The 21,872-nt window shown below is 43.6% G+C and overlaps 1 protein-coding gene across 8 annotated transcripts in view; it reads left to right on the forward strand.

The window, feature by feature from the left end:
- GPM6B (glycoprotein M6B) overlaps positions 1–21,872 on the forward strand; it is a 106,071-nt gene that overhangs the window by 58,010 nt on the left and 26,189 nt on the right. The window contains exon 1 of one of the 8 annotated variants that reach the window (XM_072331582.1): positions 17,938–18,432. The exons of 4 other annotated variants lie outside the window; for them this stretch is intronic. In XM_072331582.1, the coding sequence (XP_072187683.1) occupies positions 18,372–18,432 (61 nt within the window). In that variant the 5' untranslated portion in view covers positions 17,938–18,371. Of the gene's footprint in view, positions 1–17,937; positions 18,433–21,872 lie in introns of those variants that run through there. 3 more of the 8 variants (XM_072331528.1, XM_072331554.1, XM_072331544.1) reach the window with 3 other exon arrangements.

A 21,872-nucleotide genomic window follows, 5' to 3' on the forward strand; every position in this document is an offset into this window, starting at 1 on the left:
CTAGTAGATGGCGCTTTGGTGGAAAAGGCTCCTGTTTTGGTGCCTGAGGTGGTCCCATTAAAGGTAAAAACCTGCTATGGATTGAGTATGACTGCTGGCTTGCAGGGCTTGGAGTTTTGTATGGGAAGTCTGTCAGAGCTTGGCCACTCCCCAAAACCGCTTCATTGCTCACCATCTCGTGCTTGTTTTAGTCATTAATTTACTGTTCAGAAATAGTAATCAGTATGGTAACCTGATTCCCCACGTTGAGGTATCTTTTGCATACACCATCTGCTCAAAAAGTTATGCTTTTGTATTCTCTGGACTAGAATGCTGTTAGCATGTCTTCTGTGTATGGCGCTTTTCTTTTTCCTTTTCTTTATTTCCCTCTCTTATCCCGCTATTTCATATCTTGGATGTACTAATTCCCTGGAAAGTATTGAGAAAAATCCTTCTACCCACATATAGTGTGCCAGCACCTATATTTCATGTGGGTAGATCTATATTTGAAGCCGGGGCCATCTGCTTATTTCCAAAAAAAAAAGAAAGAAAGGGAAAAAAAAGCCAACAAAAAAAACCCACATCAGGTTTCTTGCAGTCTTCCACAAGGGCAGTGGCCCCGGTTCTTCTGTCTAACTTGAAAGAAAAATCCAGCTTATCCTACGGTTATGATATTTAAAGCTTGTCTCCTGTTTATTGCTTATCTCTGAAGCTGAGAATAATTTCACATGGTAGATGAATTTTCCTGTTGCTTTCATGTGCTGGTTACCTTTTTTTTTCAATGGCTTCAGAACCCACTAACACTTTTTATTATCTGAAACAAACGGACGCTGTAATATGGTGCGGGATACATGGTTGGCTCACATCTGAGCTGCCATCCACCATTACACCCAAGTCCTTTTCAGCAGGGCAGTGCTCCATCCTTATATCCCTCACCTTGTATTGGTAGTGGGGGTTGCTGTGACCCAGGGGTGAGACCATGCACTTGGCTTTGTTGAAGCTCATGAGGTTCACCTGGGCCCACTGCTTGAGCTTGTCTAGGTCTCTCTGGATGGCATCCCATCCCTCAGGTATGTTAACCTCACCACACAGCTTGTCATCTGCAAACTTGCTGAGGGTGCACTCAGTCCCACAGTCAACACTGTTGCTGAGGTTACTGAAGTGCATCTGTTCCGGTACTGACCTCTGAGGGATGTCACTCGTCACTGATCTCCAACTGGACATTGAGCCACTGATAATCTCTATCTGGGTACGATCTCACAACCGGTTCTTTGTCCATCTAATGGTCTACCCATCAAATCTTTATCTTTCTAATTGGGAGAGAAGGATGTTGCATGGACTGTGTCAAAGGCCTTCCTGAAGCCCTGATAGATTACATTAGTGACTCTTCCCTAGTCCACAGATGTAGTTATGCCATCAAAGAAGGCCACTAGTTTGGTCAGACAGGACCTGCCCTTGGTGAAGCCATGCTGGTTGTCTTGTATCAGCTCCCTCTGTTCCATGCGCCTTAGCTTAGCTTCCAGGAAGATCTATTCCATGATCTTCCCCTGCATAAAGGTGAGGCTGATGGGTCATTAATTCCTGGGTTGTTTTTTCTACCCTTCTTAAAAATAAATGTGACAGTGCCTTTTTTCCAGTCACCAGGGACTTCACCTGACTACCATGGCTTTTCAGATATCATCAGAAGTGGCTTGGTGACTCCAGCAGCCAGTTCCCTCAGTACTGTGGGGTGTTCCTTATCAGAACCCATAAACTTGTAGATGTTCAGATTCCTCAGGCTGTCATGAACCTGGTCCTCACTTACAGTGGGGGAGGGCAATGCTTTCTCAGTCCCTCCTTCTGACCCATCTGCTCACGGGGTGTGTGAAAAGCACTTGTCACTTAGGACTGAGGCAAAAATGATGTTGAGTACTTCAGCCTTTTCTTTGTCTGCTGTTACTAGCCTGCTTTTGTTACTCACTGAGGGGATCTATACCTTCTTGGATTTAGCTTTTCCAGTTGATGTTCTTGTAGAGGTCTTATTCCTCTTGGCACCCCTTGCCAAGTTCAGTTCTAGTTGGGCATTGACCTTCCTGATCCCATCCCTACACAGCCTCGCAACATCCCTATGCTCATTCCAGGATACCTATCCTTGTGTCCTAAATTGCGCTATCACTGCTAACCATTTCACTTTTAAAACTACATTTTGTTTTGCCTCTGTAAACCTTCCGCCAAAAAGGAGCGTTTCAAAAGTAACTGGTGAGATAATAGATGCTGATGTTGTAGCTGAGAGTTGGTTTATGCTTCAGCTGTTGCATCTGGAACATAAACATAGACATGGTGAACAACACAAAATCTATTAAGAGAAGAAATCTGGTAAATACTTGGTATAAGGTAGAAGTGTAATCTGTGCTGCTCACTCCAGTGCCTGGATGATAGTTTTGTTAGAAATGCTGAAGAGGTCTTCCTTGCCAAGAGAGAAGTGAAGCACCTTCAGTGTTTTTGTGTATCACTAGTCCTTGCCACTGAGTACCGGTGACTGCCCTCACATCCGATGTACTGGGTTGGAATTTAACTGGGATGAAAAACTTTTGAGACTTTCATAAAGTTTTAAGATCAATATGTAAAATGAAGAAGCAGTTTAGTTAAAAACCAAGAGAACTATTACTGAAATGTTCCTCGGGAATAACCCAAACATGGTTTTTGTGCTCCTGAAAGATGCAGAACGTGTAAGGTGGATTTTACAGGCAATTTGGTGTGTTCAAAGATCTGTTATATCAATTGACCTCTGTAGCTTAAAAACTCCATTCAGAAATCTAGGCACACACTGCGAAATATCAATAAAGCAGTTTCATCGCCTGTGAAAGAAAACATTCTGGCTGGGTTTTTGAATTAAAAATACACCTGTTTTACATTTGTGAAGTATCTCAGCAAACACAAAAAGACAGCCTATTTGGTTTATGTACTTCATTTTGCAGCACTCTGTTGTAATAGTCTGTTTCTGAGCTACAACATGCTTTCCTTTATAATCTCCATCACTGAGATGCATATAATCTATTTTAGATAGAACTAAAAGTTTAAAATTCAGGCTGAATTGTGGTCCAAAGGAGAGAGGGAGGCAGAAATTCCTTCTCCAGTGCCTACTGTTGAGGTATAGAACTTCTTCCCCCACAACTCTAATTTTAGGGTTTACACCTGCACTGAGAACCAAAGGCTTTTCGAAAAGAAAATGACAAGTTGGGTAGTAGAAATTACAAAAAAAAAAATCAGGTGGGAATAAAATAACTGCTTTCTTTTCTCTCTCTGTAGCAGTTTTGCTTATCTGCTTACCTTTCAATGCGCAGGGTTTTTTTTCTGTAAGATTGCAGAGGACTTATTTGCACGGGATATTCATACTGGCAATTCAGCTTGTAGAGGTGAAAAGTGGGGATGCTATATGTGTTGTTAAAATGTCTTTTGGGTCCTCGGGAAAAAGCTTGAACAACAGCTACCATTACGGACTAGCATGTCTAACATTACACCAAATTCTTCAAAACTGGGGTAGAATTGCAATTGACTTCAGGTCTGTAGGGCATCTTACCTGTTTGGTTGTTGTATCTTGGATTAATGGTTTTGTGTGCGTCAGTACATAGGAACTCTGGAACCATTTTTCTTTGAAATATTTGGAAGTTAGATTGAAAGTTCATCAGCATCCGTGGTAATGTGACAGTATGGTTATATCGTAGGTAGGAAACAGAGTGTAGCTTTTTGGAGAGAGAAGGGTTTGTATGCTTTCAACATGCAGGCACTTGAATGTTTCTCGAGTTCATAAACCTCAGAGCCACATTTCTTTGAGGAAGGCGCCCTATAGTAGGGCACAGGATATTTCGCCCCTCCACAGTTTGGGATCAGCTTCTGCAGCTGGGACCTCTGTCCCTGAATAGCCTTGGGAGTCCAGTATGCTTTGAGACACAGGTATGAGCCTGACTGAGTAATTCAGACTAGCAAATTTCTACCATATCCTGAAAAGACTCAAGATCACCTCTGTCTTAACTTGATACCTTCAGTCTGATTACCCCAGTCAGTGAAGTGTTTAGAAGGCAGTAAAAAATAGTAACAATTTAGGAAGTCAATTTTACTATGCTAAGTTAGGAGGAAAGGAATAGAGACATGAGGGACTCATCTCACTTTGTGGCAAATCAATCTTTTTTGATTGCCAGTATTCAGGGGGGTTGCTTTTATATGAGATTAATATAGAAGACCAGCAACTATTTCTGCTTAGAGAAGGAGGCATAGCATGTCCTGAACATTTTCTATGGCTTTCTCTTCTCACTGCAAGCTGAAGCGTGAAGCATATTCTGAGATACTTGGATGTTGTTCACTTGCACAGAAGAAAATAGCAGTAGGTGGGATACTGGAAAAGTTAATAGCACTTACTCAATGTGGAGGTGAGAAGATAGTTTTGTAAGATAGTGACTCATGATGCCGAAGTGAATGCAGTGAGCGTGGTTTTATTTTAGCTTAGATATCATACCTGTTGAGGTCTGAGAAGAAGCAAGTGAACCTTTGGTAGCGGTGCTATCAGGGTTCAATAGCCTGTAGTGATCTGACCTGTAAAATCCCATCCCATCATATGAGAATACAGTGCGCTCTTTCTGGGGCTTTCTGAAAGGAAGAGTGGTGCCATTGTTTGTAGGGTGCTGTCCGGTGCCAGCATACCACAGCAGATGGCAGCATGTGCGGTACATTTATCATGTGCCTGAATCTAGCGAATATGAAGTAAAACTGGAATTCGAGAATATATATCCTTGGTTGGTAAAGGATTGTGGGATTGTGGTCAAGTCCCTTTGGAGCATTTGCAACACAAAATGTACTGTTTTACCCTGTTACGACTCCTTTCACTTCTTCATTTTCTTCTCTAACATTTAATGTCTTCCATTCATTGGACTTTTTTTTTTTCTCAACCTTTTCTTTTCTTGATCTGAATTCCAAGTTATGAGACCGTTTTACCTAAGGTTTCGGTTAATACACCCTGTCCCTAGGAAGCCTAAAATCTTGTTTCTGAGTGCACTGGATTTCTTAGAAGGTGCTTCTCTTGCTGCCTTTTTGTGACCTGCAATAATTGTTGTAGTGCAGGTACATCCATTTGTAAACACAGCTGAAATCTCTTTTATTTAACTCTGTGCCAAGCTATCACAGCAGCTGATTGAACAACACTTTGAGAGGATCCATCTCAAAAAGAGTGCTTACAAAGTAAAGATGTGCTCATCTTTGTATGAGTGAGAAAACCCAATAATTTTCCTGCATAGATTGCTTTACCACTGTAATGCATCTGGTAATGACTGAATAAAGGCCTCTAAAAGCTATCATAAATCTTCCCTCCTTTTGCTTTGATACGAGGCCTTTCTGTGGCAAACTGAGGCGGTCCTGTCCACCATTTTGATACCAAGCTGTGGAAAAAAGTGTTTCCAGCATTCAGAGGCAATTCACAGGTGCCAGTGGAGAAATACTGCCAAATAGAGTGGTTCTGCAGCTAGGTACCTCTTGGATCTTAAAGTCTCAATCCAGACATTTGTGCAGCAAATGTTGTTTAAAGCAAACCTGCATCTATTAGAGGTAACGCAAAAGCTCTATTTGCTTCTGCTGGAATTAAGAAATGGAAATGCCTCTCCTCTACTAGGCAGTGGGGGGCTTGATGAAGCTGCTGTGTTGGTTTAATTGGAGGGAGCATGGTACTGTGAGTCCCCTTGGCACATGGATCCCTGAGAAGGAGCTGCTCATCTAGAGCATCTTGAGTTGCCACTGAAGGAAGCAAGGAGTCCAGATGGATCCTGACCCTCAGCAAGGGACAGGATAAACGTATGAACAAAGCAGGCATTTCTTCTACAAGACTTTTTCTAAAGGCTTCAGGCTCTTTTCTCTGAACAATTTTCAGATCCACCTCACTTGCAAGCTGCCTAGGATCACAGTGGCATTCTGCTTTTCTGCTGTAATCTCATGTTGTTAGGGAGCGTGATTCTTGTTCTTAGCAGTGCCATATATAGAAGATTACATAAATACCTTGGAAATCTTAGGGAAAAAAGAAATCCATGTAATCCGTAATTTTATGTCTTCCTCCTAGAGAACATTCTGTTTAACTTAGGAGAGGAAGGAGGCAACCATACCTCTTCTTTACCAAGAAAGCCACTGACTGGCTGCCTATTTGCCCAGCTCTACTAATGAGCAATTACAGCCCAACACAGGGAGCTGAGGTCAATCTCTTCTCTTGGAAGTTGTCTCTCAAAGACGTTTTGATACCTGAGCGCTTTGCCCTGTGCCAAATTAGTGTCATTTTCATCTCCTTCTCCCCGCCCTGCTTCTCCTTGTAGATGAGTATTGATTTTCTAATTTGAAGCCAATTTGTAAAGGGGTTTGTGTATTGCAATTCGGGTCTGCTCTCTATAAACCTCACACTGAACCAAAGGATAATCCCAGGATGTGGCGTGGCTTTGTTTCCCTCTAGATTGTAGCAGTTACATTTCTCATTGAAAAACTGGTGTTTTCAGCAGCCTGCTGTGCTACAAGGGGAATTGGACCGTGGGTGCAGGACCTCATGTGGCTTTATGTTGGGCTGCGTTCCTGTTTGTTGGCCTTGAGATGCTTGGCAGCAGGTTCTGCAGCAGCACTTAGGGCAGCCAGGCAAACACTCCTGGATGATACCTCCAGCACATGCGTTGGTGAAAGCACTGCATGGAGAAGATGTTGGTCTTTGCGGTGCTGTAAGAGTAACCTTTTTTCTTTCTTTCCTTCTTTATTTTTTTTACTTTTATTATTATTATTTTTTTCACTGAAGAATATGATATACTTGTTCAAAAGATTTTATCCTCTGCAGTTCCTTCTTTTCAGAAAGAGTGAAAATTTGTTAAATGTGCTCGCAAACCAGGAAAGGAGGAGGGGACAGGACTTCAAACAGCGCTGCTAAAAACAGCCTGGGCTGCTTTTGTTTAGACTTTCAAAACGCAGCAGCTTAATGCCTCCATTGTACGGAGGGGGAAATATGCTAATTCGAAGCACATTTCCCATTAGAAGCCCTTTCAACCGTGTCATCACCGAGATATGAAAGACGATAAAAGGGGGGGGGGAGGCGGGGGTCAGGGGAGGCCTGCGCTGCGGGCGTGCGGCCGTGCCTCATTGTGTGCGGGGCTGAATGGGGCTGATGAGCCCAGTCACCCATGAAGGCCCGCAGCCCGGGGGCCGGGCAGGTTCCCATGGGCGCCGACTGCCCCCTGCCCTGCCCTGCCCTGCCAGGCAGCCTCGCCTGCTTGTGTGAAGAGAAATGCATCCATCACTGTTTGGCCTATGTGGAAAACGTACGGGCATTGCTCATTTAAAACACTTCATGATATATGTGAAAACCTAGCTTTTCTTTTTCCCTCCTCGTTCAAGTTGTTACGAGAGCTTTGAGTCTCACGTCTTGGCTCAGGAGTCTGACCCTGTTGGTCTGGATCTGGAGGGATGCTCGCTTTACCCACAAAGACTACATTTTCTGTTTTCTTTCCAACAGGCGTTGGTGTCAGTTTATTGTGGAGAGCTTGGGATTAAATGATCTTGAGGTTCTGGTGGTGTTGCTATGATATTTGCTTGGAGACGGTTTGAAATGGCAATGAGATTTTAGCTCTAGCTGTTTGTTTGGCTCTACAAACCTGCCGTATACTAATGGTGAATTAAACTAAGAAAATGGGGTTTTGATTGCATTTGCAATCTGGTGATGTTCCATTTGCAGTAGAAGTATCTACTCCAATCAAAGACACGATTAGTTTAAATATTACTGGGGACCGTAGCTGGAATTATTTCCTCAGAAATACTTTTAATGCAGTGGTTGGTCTTCAGTTTCTTACCTGTACTACTTGTGAACAGGTAGGTGGGACTGGATGATTTTGGTTAGGCTTGAGAAGTGGAGATCTTTTTCAGCAGGCTGTGGGCAAGTCTGTGACCTGCAGTGTGGAGACCTCTGCCCCATGTCGAGCAACCTACCTTCAGTCACCTGCAGGATGGTCAACAAACATACTTATAGCACGTTATTTGATACACAGTTCCTCATCCTATAGAGCAATGATTTCATCTTACCTCTAGGCGTGTGTTGTTTCTGTCTTGTGCTTTTCTCCATCTTTATGTATATCTATCTATCTATCTATCTATCTATCTATCTATCTATCTATCTATCTATCTTTTTTTCAATATACCTATCCCATCTCCATGTGCCTGATTCCGTAGCTCCCATCCTTTACTTCTCCAACTGGTGCAGAACGATGGGGAAGATGGTAGTACTTTGGGAAACAGGAGTGGTGACAGAGAGACGCGCAATGTCTCTGTAGTACTGTTGAGAGGAAAAATACTCAAGTGACATTTTGTATCATGAGCGCAGGGGTCTCTGGAGCAGGCATGTGATGATGATGCTTAGTGTTTACACTTCAGAAGCACTAAGTGCAGAGAGACTGTTTTACAGATGTGCTGAAGCCTAGAGAAGGAGAATAAAGTGAGCTGGAAATGATGCTAGAAACAGGTCAAGGAAGCTAGATGCTGATTGTCTTTCTCATGTGTGACAACCTGTGGAAGTGATGACTTTGAGCCGTTTTAAAACAAGTGAATGTCATGTTTGGAAAGAAAATGGAAAACAAGGGTGTTAATGTCAGGTTAGGATCAATCTGAAAATTGGAAATAGGAAAATATCATAGCAACACCACCAGAACCTCAATTGGAAAACAGGAAAATCTGGGTGGCTTTTGGAAAGGCCTGATGCAGTGGAACAGAAGGATTGGGAGGTGGGGATCCAGCTCTGGCTGATTCTAGAGAAGGTGCTTCTATGTGGGCCACAGAGGGAGCATGGGTGTGTGTGGCCCCTGCTGGCTGATGTTGGTGGCAGACCTCCTTTGGGGTGAGCTTTCCAGCATCCCACAGTCAGGGCCTCAGGACAGCTCCGCTGCTGAGCCACCCCAAAGCTCCAAGCTCACCGCGCTCGAAAAGCCGGGCGAGACAAAGTGTTGGAAATGTATACTGTAGGGAATAATCCTGCCTTGGCAAGGGGGTTTTGCTTGACAGCCTCTCTGGGAATTCGGGCTGAAAGCTGCTACTTTGTCCTTAGCTCACCCTATAGCGCTTTTGTCTTGGAGCTCGTTTTGTATGCAGGATCACCCACTGCTGCGATTCAGCAAAATGGAGGCGTGACATGATCCAGACAGAGCCCCAAACATGCTCCTTGTTGGCAGGTTAAGTCCTTCGCTGTTTATGAAGTGGAGGGTGGGTTTTTTTTAATTATGCTGAGCTCCCTGGGTACGCACTTAACTTTCTGTGCGCGCCGGCGAGAAGCCTGTTAAACACTTGAGGGGCTGCTGTTTGTTGCCCACCAGCAGCCACCTCAAAGGCATTGTGGAGCACAGAAAGAGGCCTTGCTTTGTACATGACCAGGCTCCCAGTTGGTGCTGCTAGAAAGAGGGGACTGGGAAGGCTGAGCTGGTTGGGGTTGCCTGGCACATATTTAGCAGACGAGTTAATTGGGTGCTCTCGAAGTGGAACTTGTTAACATCCTGCCGCTTTCCTAATGAGGATATCTGCGCTTGCAAAGAATATGGGCATTAATTGGGAGCCCTTTAGTTGGTGTCTTAACGGAGGGTTTCATGACCAGCGTCTTGTATGTGAACAGAAAGCATATTTGCAATTCAACAGGCTGTCCATGGCTGCAAACATAACCAGGCCAGGATCTTTCCCAAAGTACAGTTTAATTACTTTGGAATAGGAGTTTTCAGTAGCAGTGGGATAGCTACAGTAATGGTAACTTACAGAGCACTGAAACTTTAGACACTGAATTTCAGTATCTTGTACTAGTCATTATTTTAATGCTGTCTTTTATGTCAACATTATGACTGACTGCCGGATCAGGTGGGCTTTCCTAAAATGTTGTCACACAACTGCAGCACAATCCATGAGTAAGTCTTGAAGCTGCAAGCAACTTAGACCAGTGATAGTGGGACCAGGCTTAGCCTGGTATGCTGAGGTGAGGGGCTCAGACACAGTGCCCTCACTGCTTGCATCAGCTCTCTGTGAACTCCAGACAGATTTGGGATTACTCAGTCTCCTCTGCTTCTCTCCCTCTTTCTGAAGCAACAAAAGCAAGGCAGTGCAAGGGGGAATGGGGACTTCCATCAGCGGTCTGAAGCCTTTAACTGGAAGAGACTGGAGAAGTGTGATGATGCTCAGCAGTATGTTCACTGTCTAGGTATAATACCTACAGCATGGCTGTCTAAATCAGTTTTTAGTCTATGTTGTGATTCCAGTTACATTGATAAGGTTTTCTTCTCACTATAATGCATAATCAAATGTGCGTTTTCTTCCTGTGTGCGTGTATACTCACATGTAAGCTTTCTGCATATACATGTACATAGGGTTCATGCACAGGATCCCTCATGAAATTCAGGAGGCATCTTCTTCCCTGTCTCTCCCCAAGGCCCTCCAACATGGGGTGCCTTTAATAACGAGTGCCTTTGGTTTCTTCTTGGGGAGCAGGCGGGTTTTGTGCTTCTTTATACTTCTCTGCTTTTTCTATGCTTTCTGTAAAGGCTGGACTGAGGCCAGGACTGAAGAACAAAACGAGCACTGAATAGATGAGAGATTGTAGGTGGGATGCTGAAGTCTATGCGAAGAGTGGGAGGGCAGTTTTCAAAATCAGAACTGGATGTGAAGTTAACACAGGATTGTCTGATGAAATCCAACTCTGTGCAGCAGAAGAGTAAGTTTTTTGTCAAGACTGAACTTGGTGAAGTTTAGATTTATTTATAGATAGATAATGAAAGAAGAATTGAATTCATAGCCACTTGGTATGGATCCTGTCTCAAACTGCTGTGTGTTTTGAGACTAAGCAGCCATATAGGCAGGAGTGCATTGTAATGACACTTGTACTGCCTCACACAACTGTAGTACAAGAAGCTCTTCTACAAGCAGAGGAGACATTGATGTAGATGTGCCAAAAGCACCTAGGATGCGATTTCAGTGCGTCCAAGATTTAAGAAATTATTTTAAGTATTCTGTGATGGCAGCAGGATTTGCTAGCAGTATTGGAGGAGATGATTCATAGCAAAAGCAAAGTACATTGGGCTGTCTTCAGGGTATAGAATGAAGGGAGTGAAGACAAAGAATGAGAGCATTATCAGTTTCCTTCTGCACTGCAGCGTTCCTGCTTATGAAATCAGTGCTCAAGGCAAAGGGATGGAGAAGCAAGAATGACAGCTGAGAATCTCCTCTGTCATGAAAGTGACAGCACAGAAAGGTGGAGTGTGTGCCAAAATGAAGAATGTGGGCCTTAAAATGATGAAGGACTGCTTGAAGGACTATTGGAAGGCTCTATATATTAGTCATGTATGTAAGGATATTGCTGCTGTGCAAATGACAAATGCGTAGATGATTGGATAACTCAAACCCCGTTCTTACTGCTTAATTATAAATTTAAAGGATTTGAATCCTGCTACACATTACATTTGCAGTAAACTCTGTGTACTGTCATTAAGTTGTTGAGCTGGGGAAGATGACGACAACTGTCAGGGCTGGTGCTCTGTGCGCTGCTTGCTGAGTGACAGCTGCTACTGGGGGAGATAAAGGGTTATCTTTGCTTTTGTTTTTTTCCTAGTCTTTGTCATACCCAGGTGGTGTCTGCTAAGCCTTGTCAGTGTGTGTGAGGATGTGACTGCGCTTGTTTTCACTTGACAAGGGATGTGTGGCTATGAGGTGATTCTTGCTCAGCCTGTAATACAGTTTGGATATCTGTTACAGCAAGCAGTGCATTCTGCCAGAGTCTCTCATCTCTTCAGAATATCCATTACATTTCTGTCTACTGTTTTTAGAAGTCCCAGGGGAGAGAAGATTTCATTGCTTCCCTTAGAGGCTTGTTTGAGGCCAGGAAGTTTGCCTGAAATTCAGTCAGTTTTCCCTTTCAACGGCATCTTCTTTTTATTATGTTAAAGTAGGTTTTCTCTTCTTGATATTTATTTATAATCTGTGTACGTCTACTGCTTTCACTTAATACTTTCGTTTCTGTTTCTTTGTTTCTGAGCTCCTTCAACTGCTGTATAAATGGCTCCAATTTGTCGGTGAGGTTCTGACTTTTCCCTGGTGCTGCTTCTTTGCACCAGAGCGATGCAGGATGTGATGCTACTCCAGGTTAATTTCAAATGTAGTCCTTTTACATTTTGACTGCTTTTCCTCAAAAGTCTTCAGTGTGGTTGGTATTCCTGTGTTTTGTCTATCAGGGCTCTGAATTTTTTTTCCCAGTCTGTTTTCAAGTAATTCCTATAGTTCTTACTTCACTCCCCCCCCAAAAAAAATCAACCAACCAAACAAAAATACCCCACCTTAAGCTATTACTTTGGCTAAAGAAATAGCATGTAGCTTTTGTTCTTTGATTACTTATGTACTGTTGCCTGCTTTTCATAAGCAGAAATGGATTTTCCATCTGCTTGAGAATTTCATCTACATTTGCTTTCATTTTAACCTTGATTATGGATCTATGGATATTTTATCTTTGGTAGCTTTCACATCTCTGCCACTTGATCATTTTTTGAGACTAGGACTTGAAGCTGTCCAAGGCTTAAATACTGGAAAATCTACATAGAACTACCTATTCAATCTGTAAGGTTTCCATTTTCTTTTTTGTTACAAATAAAGCCATCTGCCTCTGTTCCAAATTCAGGCTGTTTACTGCCTACGATTCTCTCCAGTGGTGACAACTGCAGTGGACCGAAGCCTCGATCCAGCTGGATGGTAGCAGGCCAGCCAGAGAAATGTATGAAACGCAACAACAAAACGTCATATTTGCAGGCCTGCTGCCAGGTGTTTTGCTTGGCAGCAGTCACTGCTGTTTTCAATGTGGCTGGAGGAAAGGGGTTGTAGGACTGGCACCTTCACACTGCTAAGCTCTGTTCACCCTCCTGGACCACCTGCATCTGTGAACTCAGCAATTTCCTATGCTTGAAAAGATAACTCTCCAGGCTTAGGCATTTAGTTTTGTCTTTGTCCAGAAATCCAAGACTGCAATTCCTAACTGCAGTGTGAACTCATATTTTTTAGTGGCCTGTATTTTATACTTTGGTAAGAGTGCAGGTTTCTTTCCACTATTTGTTTATGAGATCATTAATTAGGATTTTATTTTCCTAGTAATCTAACATGGCTGAGGAATGGGTCCCAGATTATTTCTCTTTAAGTAGTTGCTAGTACACGACTACTGTACAACTGCAAGCCTGTTGCTGTGCTTTAATTTTATCCACGTGAAAAATCTGATTGCTTTTGCATAAGTGTTGAGAGTTGGTTTTATACCCAAACCAAGGTTAACTGCTCTAAAACAGAATCACAGAATCATAGAATGGCTTGGGTTGGAAGGGACCTCAAGGATCATGAAATTCCAACCCCCCTGCTGCAGGCAGGGCTGTTAACCTCTAGATCTAATACCAAACCAGACTGCCTAAGGCCCCATCCAACCTGGCCTTGAACACCTCCAGGGATGGGGCATCCACAACCTCTCTGGGCAGTCTGTGCCAGCACCTCATCACTCTCATAGTAAAGAACTTCTCCCCCCGACATCCAACCTAATTCTTCCCTCCTTCAATTAAAAACCATTTCCCCTTGAAAAAAAAAGAAGCAGATTTGAACACAGGTAGCTAAACTGAGACATGCCAAGTGACTGCTTGTGTGTTTGTTCCTTCCCTTGAATATTTTTACATGCTTTCTAAAACATATATGCTACAAGTTGCCTTTAAAATAAGTCATTTGGAGTACATCAGTCTTGTCTGAGGGACAGGCCTTGCATTTTACATTTGGAGTTTCATATCTCATAGAACGATCTCGAATTGTTCTTGAAGTATGTGGGAACACTGTTACAGCTCTGTGAAGTCTCTGTAGAAATGGCAAATGTGCTCATCTTAAACTTTCTAAAGAATTTTCAGTAGCTTATGATAGAGCTCCTTGGCCTTCAGGAATGTAAACTATGTAGATGCAGTGACATTAAAGATAGGTGTTCAAAAGAATTAGCATCTGAATGGAATTGGATTTTGAACAGAATTTTAAACTCGTGAGGTGGTGCTGCTTTACTTGACTGAGCAAAGTGATTAAATGTCTTCTATTTTCCTTTTAACTAGATAAAATGAAGTAAAACCTCTCTAATGCTATTTTGCAGTAAATGTCACTTGATTTGCAGTGCCTTCATATATTTGCTCCACTGCTGTTCTTCCTGGGGTTATGTCTGCCGGGTTTCTGAATTATTTTCCCCCAAGTCTCAGTGATGTCCCCCACCACCATGTTCTTTAGCAGCAGAACCCTTTCTTGGTCTGCCCTTCTCATTGGCGTTTTTATTTTGATCTGCAAATGAAATGCAGGGCTGAACTCCTGAAATGTAATGAGCCACCTTTCTGATTGCTGGCAATCTAAGTCAGCCTGGCTGGTACAGCAGGTTTTTGCTAAGTATCAGTCTTTAAAGACTTCTTTTTTTGTCATTTCTACCTCTGTGGCATTATCTTTTGCCATACTGTCATAGGCATAGGCTTGATGTTTCCCAATCTTGATCTCACAAAATGGACATATCTGATGATGAGATGGAGTGATGGCGGAGACAACTTGCTGGCTCAAATTAAGACTTGATGCATGAGATTCAGACCCTTGTTTGCACTGGAGGGAATAGTGTATGCTTTATATCTGCTTTGTTATCAGACAAGCAGGAAGATTAAGAAATGACTTAAGATGATAAGTCCTTAAACCCATTGTGTGATCCAGCAACCAGGAAAGCAGCCAGCAGCGGGAGAGAGCGTTACACTCAGGCACCTCTTAAAGCCTTTAGAGGATGATTGAGGAGAATTAATGCTTCTGAATAGACTATATTGATAACTTCTGAAGTCTTCTGTTCAAGCTCTTGTGAAGTTAGTTTTGATGTTGTGCACTTACTTCTGCATTGCTTGTTAAGGGAAGAGGTTATCATGGGAGAAAGTAGGGGAAATAGTGTCCTAGCCTCTTAGTTTTGTATTTATAAAATATCTGCTCTGAAGTCTTGAGCCTGCCCAACAAAATCTGCTTGCCAACAGGAAGGAGTACAGTTGTTTGAAGGTGTAGGTCTTATTGGCTGAGAGAAAAGGGGATTGTTAATGGGTTTCCACCAAAGGCAGAACCAAAGTCCTGCCAAATGCATTTTCTGTTTAGAGAAAGGAAGATTCAGGTGACTTTTGTGTTTTCTGTGTGTTTATACTAAGTGTATTAAAATTCTATCGTCACTTGGATTAGGTTTTGAACAGGCTTTTTGTAACTTGGGATAGTCAGAAGCAAGGTTTGAGCCCTCACGGATGTGACAATTTATACCTCACCTTCTTAATGACCTTTAGACTGTTACATCTGAGAGCAGATGAATGGACCGAATGATGAGAAGTTCCAAGAAGGGAATTTCAATGTCGGAAACAGTCTACTGGTCTGACCAATGGCTGAATCATAGAATAGAATCATAGAATTACTCAGGTTGGAAAAGACCTTGAAGATCATCAAGTCCAACCGCAGCCTAACCAGTAGCCTATCTTTTAAAAAACAACCACGAAACAACACCACAACAACAAACCTCTGCTAAATCATATCCCTGAGTACCACATCCAAACGGCTCTTAAACACATCCAGGGATGGCGATTCAACCACCTCCTTGGGGACCCCATTCCAGTACCTAACCACCCTTTCTGTAAAGAAGTTCTTTCTAATATCCAACCTAAACTTGCCCTGGCGCAACTTGAGGCCATTTCCCCTCGTCCTGTCACAAGTCAGTAGTGAGAAGAGACCTGCCCTACTCTCACTGTAAGAACCTTTCAGGTACTGGAAGACGGCAATAAGGTCTCCCCTCAGCCTCCTCTTCCTCAGACTAAACAGCCCCAGCTTCCTTAGTCTCTCCTCATAGGGCTGATTCTCCAAGCCCTTAACGAGCCTCGTTGCCCTTCTCTGGACCTGCTCCAGTACCTCCATGTCCTTCTTGTGCTGAGGTGCCCAGTGGTATGACTATCAGCAATAGGGATATGTTTGTCTATCTCAGTGATGCCAAGTGGTATAAAAACACTCTTCATAGGAAGTTTACATAACCATTATCCCAGATCTAATGAAGTTCTTTTTGGCTACAGAATTTGAAAAACTTTTAGTAACGGCTCAAGCAACATGGAAAACAGTTTTCCCTTTCAACTACTTTCTTGAAGGAGCCTGTTTGCTTTACATGGTTGTACTGGTACAGGGACTTTAATGTGCATGGGATGCTATGTATGCATTACAGGAGACAGGAAAATTAAGCCTTGCACCCAGAGTGAGGTTTCTGCTGGTACTGCCGATCTCATTACCTGCAAGAGCCCAGCACATGAATTCCTGAAGAAACTTCATCTCCTCTGCAAATTAATCCATCCTGCTTGTATGGAGTTCTGCTGAGATAAAAGCTGTGATCCCAGAGTCTTCCTTTAGGTTTTTAGGCAAATGCCTGATAGTTATCAAGTGCTGGTGCTATGCTATGAAATCTTAAGATAAGCGAGAAGCACAAGGCCTTTTGTTGGCGGGGTTGGGACATGGTATGCTCATTACTTTGCTTTGGGAGTTGCTGCTCAGCTGCTGCTGTGGTGACAGTGGCAAGAGAGGAAAATTGTGTGCTGGTTTGTTCTGAAAGGGAACTTTCTCTAAAGGCTGGGTCTGAGGCTTTTTCTGCTTGTCACTCAGCATCTATAGAAATAAAAATGCGCAGCAAAATTGTGGGTGTAGGAACTTTAGTCAGAAAAGGCTGAATTGCAGCTAAAAATTTTTGGACTGCTTCCCTCTTCCCACTCTCCTGGTTGAATCTGTTATATGGAACACGCAGCTTGAAGGTTTTACAGCTTCAGCATTTGCTGAATCTGCCCAAAGACTTTGCAGCCCGCAGAATGAGCTGCAGAGGCTGTGAACCATCCGAAACCCACCAGATTACAAAGCAAATTACTCCTTGGGTGCTTTACTACACTGCCTGCAATGAGGGGTTGGCTTGGGCATGGCTGTGCTGTGCAGCAGGGCATGCTATTAGGCCAGAGACAAGCAGGGTTATGGACAAGGTAATTTGCTTTAATCCAGTGCCTTAAGTATGCTGGCTTGGGTTTTGGAAGTTAAATAATACTTGCATGGGCCTGGGGAGTGCCTGATGCCACTTCCTGGCTTTGCTAGAGGTAGGGGAGTGATCAGAAGTGGCCTTGTTGGCAGTGATCTGCTCACTGAGCAGAGTAGCTGGGATGGGTCAAGAGGAGGGCCACAAAGGTGATCAGAGGGCTGGAGCTCTGTCCTGTGAAGAAATGCTGGGGAAGCTGCATTTATTCAGCCTAGAGAAGTGAAGGCTCTGGGGAGACCTTGTTATGTCCTCATAGTGTTTAAAGGAACCTTATAAACAGGAGGGAGACTGACTTACACAGATGGTGATGGGACGAGGGGGAATGGCTTTAAACTAAAAGAGGTGAGGTTTTGGTTAGATGTTATACAGATATCCTTTACTCAGAGGTTGGTGAGGCGCTGGCACAGCTGCCCAGGGAATCTGTGGTGCCCCATCCCTGGAGGTGCTCAAGGCCAGGTTGGATGGGGCCTTGGGCAGTCAGAGCTGGAGGTGGTAGCCCTGCCCATGGCAGGAGTTGGGGCAGGGTCGACCCTTCCAACACAAGCCATTCTGTGCCTCTGTGATTTTCATTCTTGGCTTTAGGTCTTAAACAGCAGACATCCTTTTAAAACCCCAAGCTGGGTTTCTTTAAACATTTTATCCTTTACAGTATTGCTCACTGATCTTAGGTCATGCAAGCTTGCTGGGCTTTTTCAGCATTTTCTTTTTTCCATTGTGCTTTTGAGTCAGAATTTAGGTTTTCCTTACACACATAGGTGCTCTTGCTCCTATCCCTCTCTCATATGTGCTTATGCCCTCTGTGAGCAGGACTCAGCTAGGGAGGCAAACCTGACGTTTGGCACTGCTGACCCATTCCTCACGAGGGCAGGGGGTGTGTGGGATGAATCAAAATGCACGGCTTGACAGCCGGCTCCCACGGGAAAGTGAGCCCCAAGGCTGCTCACCGGCCTGGGCACTCCTTGTAGATGCTGTCCGGGGGCTCCCTTCTTCCTCACCCCCTCTGCCCTCGCCGCTGCTAACAGTGGGGAAGGGGCACCGGGGGTTCTCTTATAGCTGGGGCCGGTGGTGACGTACAGTGGAGCGGCGACTGGCACGGCGCCGGGCGGGCCAGTGAGTGGAGCGAGATCGAAGCTGACAAGAGCCTGGGCGATGTGGAAGGGGCTGTGATCCGCGGGAGGGAGAACAGAGGCGCTCCATCGCCGCTGCCGTCAATAGGGAGCGGAAAGGGAGGCGAGGGGAAAGCGCCTGTGCTGGGGGGCGGGGGGCGGCATTTTTGGTGGATGGTATGAAGCCAGCCATGGAAACTGCAGCAGAGGAAAACGCGGAACAAAGCCAAGAGAAAAAAGGTACCCGGGGATCGAACAATAGCCTGTTTAAATCTGCTCGCTGAGGGCGCTGAGAGGGGATGGGGCCAGTTGGGTCACTTTTGAGCAGGGCTCTGAAACAGCCCGCACTGCCTCTGTAAACTCTGTGTGGAGATGGATGGAGTGGCTGTCTGTCTGTCTCTGTGTGTGTGGCTCTGAGCCTTTCCTGAGTGAAGCGAAAGGGATTTTTTTTGCACAAGAAGTCTTGTTGCTGCCGCGTACTCAATAGGTTTTGGTGAATTTGGTTTACGGAGATAGCGTGGGGCTTGTGTGTTTGTTGGGTGTCCTTCTCAGAGCCATAACCCAGCATTTCCCTGGGACCAGCCGTGTAGCAGGGCTTGGCAGAGGGCACCTCGGTTATGGAACATGCAGAGGATTACAGCATCGCACAGCCTTCGTGTTGCTAGTCTGCTGCTGAAGGCTAAGCATCATTTTAAGTTCCTTTTCGTGTTCTGCGGTGTCTTCTGGCAGATTTTGTTTATGTAGAGATCTGCCTGTGCAATGATAACAGAGAATAATGCCATGACTTTCACAGCATTAGCCTTCAGGATGTGTTCAGCCACTGAGAATTGCTATTTAGTGGGGAACCGGCAGTGGCCATTCTGCAGCAGGGAGGTGGCAGTGCACAGTAGTGAGGCTCCGCTCACCCGGTGGTACAGGTGATGCCTTTGGATCTCAGGGCTCAACTTCAGAGCATAGATACAGCTACGTGTTTCTGCAGCCTGTAATTTACGCCAAATAACCATCTTTTTTAGTGTACAGCCTACTGTACAAATCAGAGCAATAAGGTGTTTATTTTTTCCTTAGGTGATACAAAATTATTAAAATTTCCATTATTTTTTTTCCCCTTGATTCATGCTATGTTGTATGTCATCTGTAAGCAATTTGAGTTTCTCATAGGCATATGCAGCTGATACACAACTGATACGTTTCTCTGGGGAAACTGTTTTGTTTATTGTTTAACAGTTCAGATATGAGCATCATGATAAATCTGGTCCTGTCCAGATTCTGTTTTCCTGCCTTGAATTTAATTCCTCCTACACACTTTGTATAATTCAAACCTAGCTTCAGTTTCAAGTAAATGAAATTTGTCAAGTGATTAGACAGTACTACATAATCCCTTAGGGATTTCACCAAAGGAGTTCCACTGATGAGAGATTAAACTCTGAAAGCCATTAGTGTATGTAGGCAGCAACCCACCTCACGGTAGTTTTTGAGTAATTAATGTACAAAATGTCCTAAATACCTTGGCTGTAAACCCACCTTGAGCTCATAGGTAATTATGCAAGAAGTGCACTGATTTCTTCTCTGCTGATTGATGAGTTTCTTTTAAACGGTTGGAACTCGTGACAATAAACACCAAACAACATTTCTGTGTGCATTAGCAGCTGTGCAAAACAAAATGTGTGTTCAGGATGAGTTGGTAGTTTCCCTTTGATTTGGCAAGAGCGAAAGCACAGCACGTAGAGCAGTAAATCTGTTACCAAGTCAATATGGTTGATCTGCTGTCTTCATCGGATGCAAGCTGGGGAACTTCCTCTCTTAATTTTATCACCATTTCCTGGCTTTTCTGTGATAATTTCATACTTTGTTATGTTACATAGGTGTATTTATGTAACACTTCCAGGCTTTGCTTCTGACAGTTCCTTAATTTTTGAAACTAACACGCAGTCTCTCACATTATACTCTTCTTTTTCTTTTTTTTTCCCCATTCAGTTAACTTCCAACCATGTTTTGCAGGGAATTAAATGCACAAAGCTGAAACACTCAATTCCACTTTCAGTAGCGAAGTAGCTCACGTCCCCATGAGGTGATGATAGAGAGGAGGCGAGATTTGTTGGGCTTTTGGGGTCAGATATTCCAGCATGCTGAGATGCTATAGTGCAGTAAGGTTTTCAGATGGGCTCAGCATCAGGTTCCTATATGACATGGCAGGCTTCTTCAAAAGGGCTCTTCTACCAGCAGCTTACATGGTGGAAATGAGCTTCTTCTCCATGTGAAATGGTAGATGTCCTAGAAAATGTCTCTGCTTTCTCTGGGTGAACAGCAGCTTAATCCTTCAAAAACAGCATTCATTTACTGTCCAGACTTCTTGTCCTGAATTTTTATGGCTAAGGTGCTTTCCAGTTTGCAAGACCTTTTTTTGCCTTTTAAATCGCACTTGAAGTTACTGCAATGGCTGTCCTGTATGTAGTGTCCTAGATCTATCGGTTACAAGGCAACTATGACAGGTTGAAGCACTCATAGAGCTATCGCAGAGTATTTTAACTCTTCCTTCCAGAAATGAATGGCAAAGTCCAAGGAGATGAAATAAACCAAAGTCATAGGGGTTTGAGGGATATTACTATTGCTGATACTGAGCAGTAAAAGATCCTGAGTGTTTCATGCTGGATATTCAGATTCACGTGCACTATGCTTTGCGCTGTCAAATTCTGGAGAAGGACTCTGCAGGTAGGTATTAGCACAAGCATCTTTTCATCTAAGAGATTTTCTCTGCTGCCACAGTTTTAAACAACAGGTTTCCAGGCTGTGATTTTAATGTGGGGGTTCCATTAATGATGTACTGCAATTATACAGAATACGTATTTTGAGGAACCACAGATGGGACTGCAGGCTATCTGCATAAAAGGCTTTCTTTACTCTGAAAGGGTGTGCTGGGGAGCAAAACCACACAGAAGCTGAGGAGGAACAGCCAGGTCTGCCTTGAGTTCTAGCATTTAATACAGCCACGTTGGAGAATGGTGTCCCATAGTTACTGGTTGTTCTACCCAACGCTGTCACAAATGTGGATGGCCTTCTGTTTTGTAATTCAGTATAGTCTAGATGATTCACACAAGCTGATGTTCTTCATGAATATTTGCCGGCTGACAAACGAAAATGATTGGTCTTATTTACATTTCTGAAGTTCCAAATTGTACGGGAATTCCGATTTTATGTTTTAATAATTATTTTTGCAAGTCCCCTGCCTGATTCAGGCAATGATGCTGCCCAGCTGTTGGATTCAGCTCTTATCAGGCATTTGTTTCTCTGCATCCAGATGAGTGGCTGCTGCCCCAGTTTTTTGATTGGAAATGGAGCAACATCCATGCTGATGGAGATAAGAAGTAAGTCAGCTTTGCATTGCATATCAGCGGCCCTTATCAGAGAACACCATGAGCAAGCTCAAACAAAATGTTTAGCAGATACTTTACAGGGCTGCAGGACAGATTGGATGCATTTTAAAGATGAAGGTTTACAAATTATTACAAATGACAGGGTTTATCTTGCAGGCATTAAATTAAATCAAAATGTGAGGACTGAGCAGGCAGATTTACTGAGGTGGAATAAATAAGAAAAACGAAATGCCGTTCTACATCAGCAATGAAGGATATAGATCCTGATACACATCAACAGAGACAAGAAGTTTCCCTTTTCATTTCACT

The sequence above is a fragment of the Excalfactoria chinensis genome, chromosome 1 (assembly GCF_039878825.1).
Source record: "Excalfactoria chinensis isolate bCotChi1 chromosome 1, bCotChi1.hap2, whole genome shotgun sequence".
Classification (NCBI taxonomy): Eukaryota; Metazoa; Chordata; class Aves; order Galliformes; family Phasianidae; genus Excalfactoria; species Excalfactoria chinensis.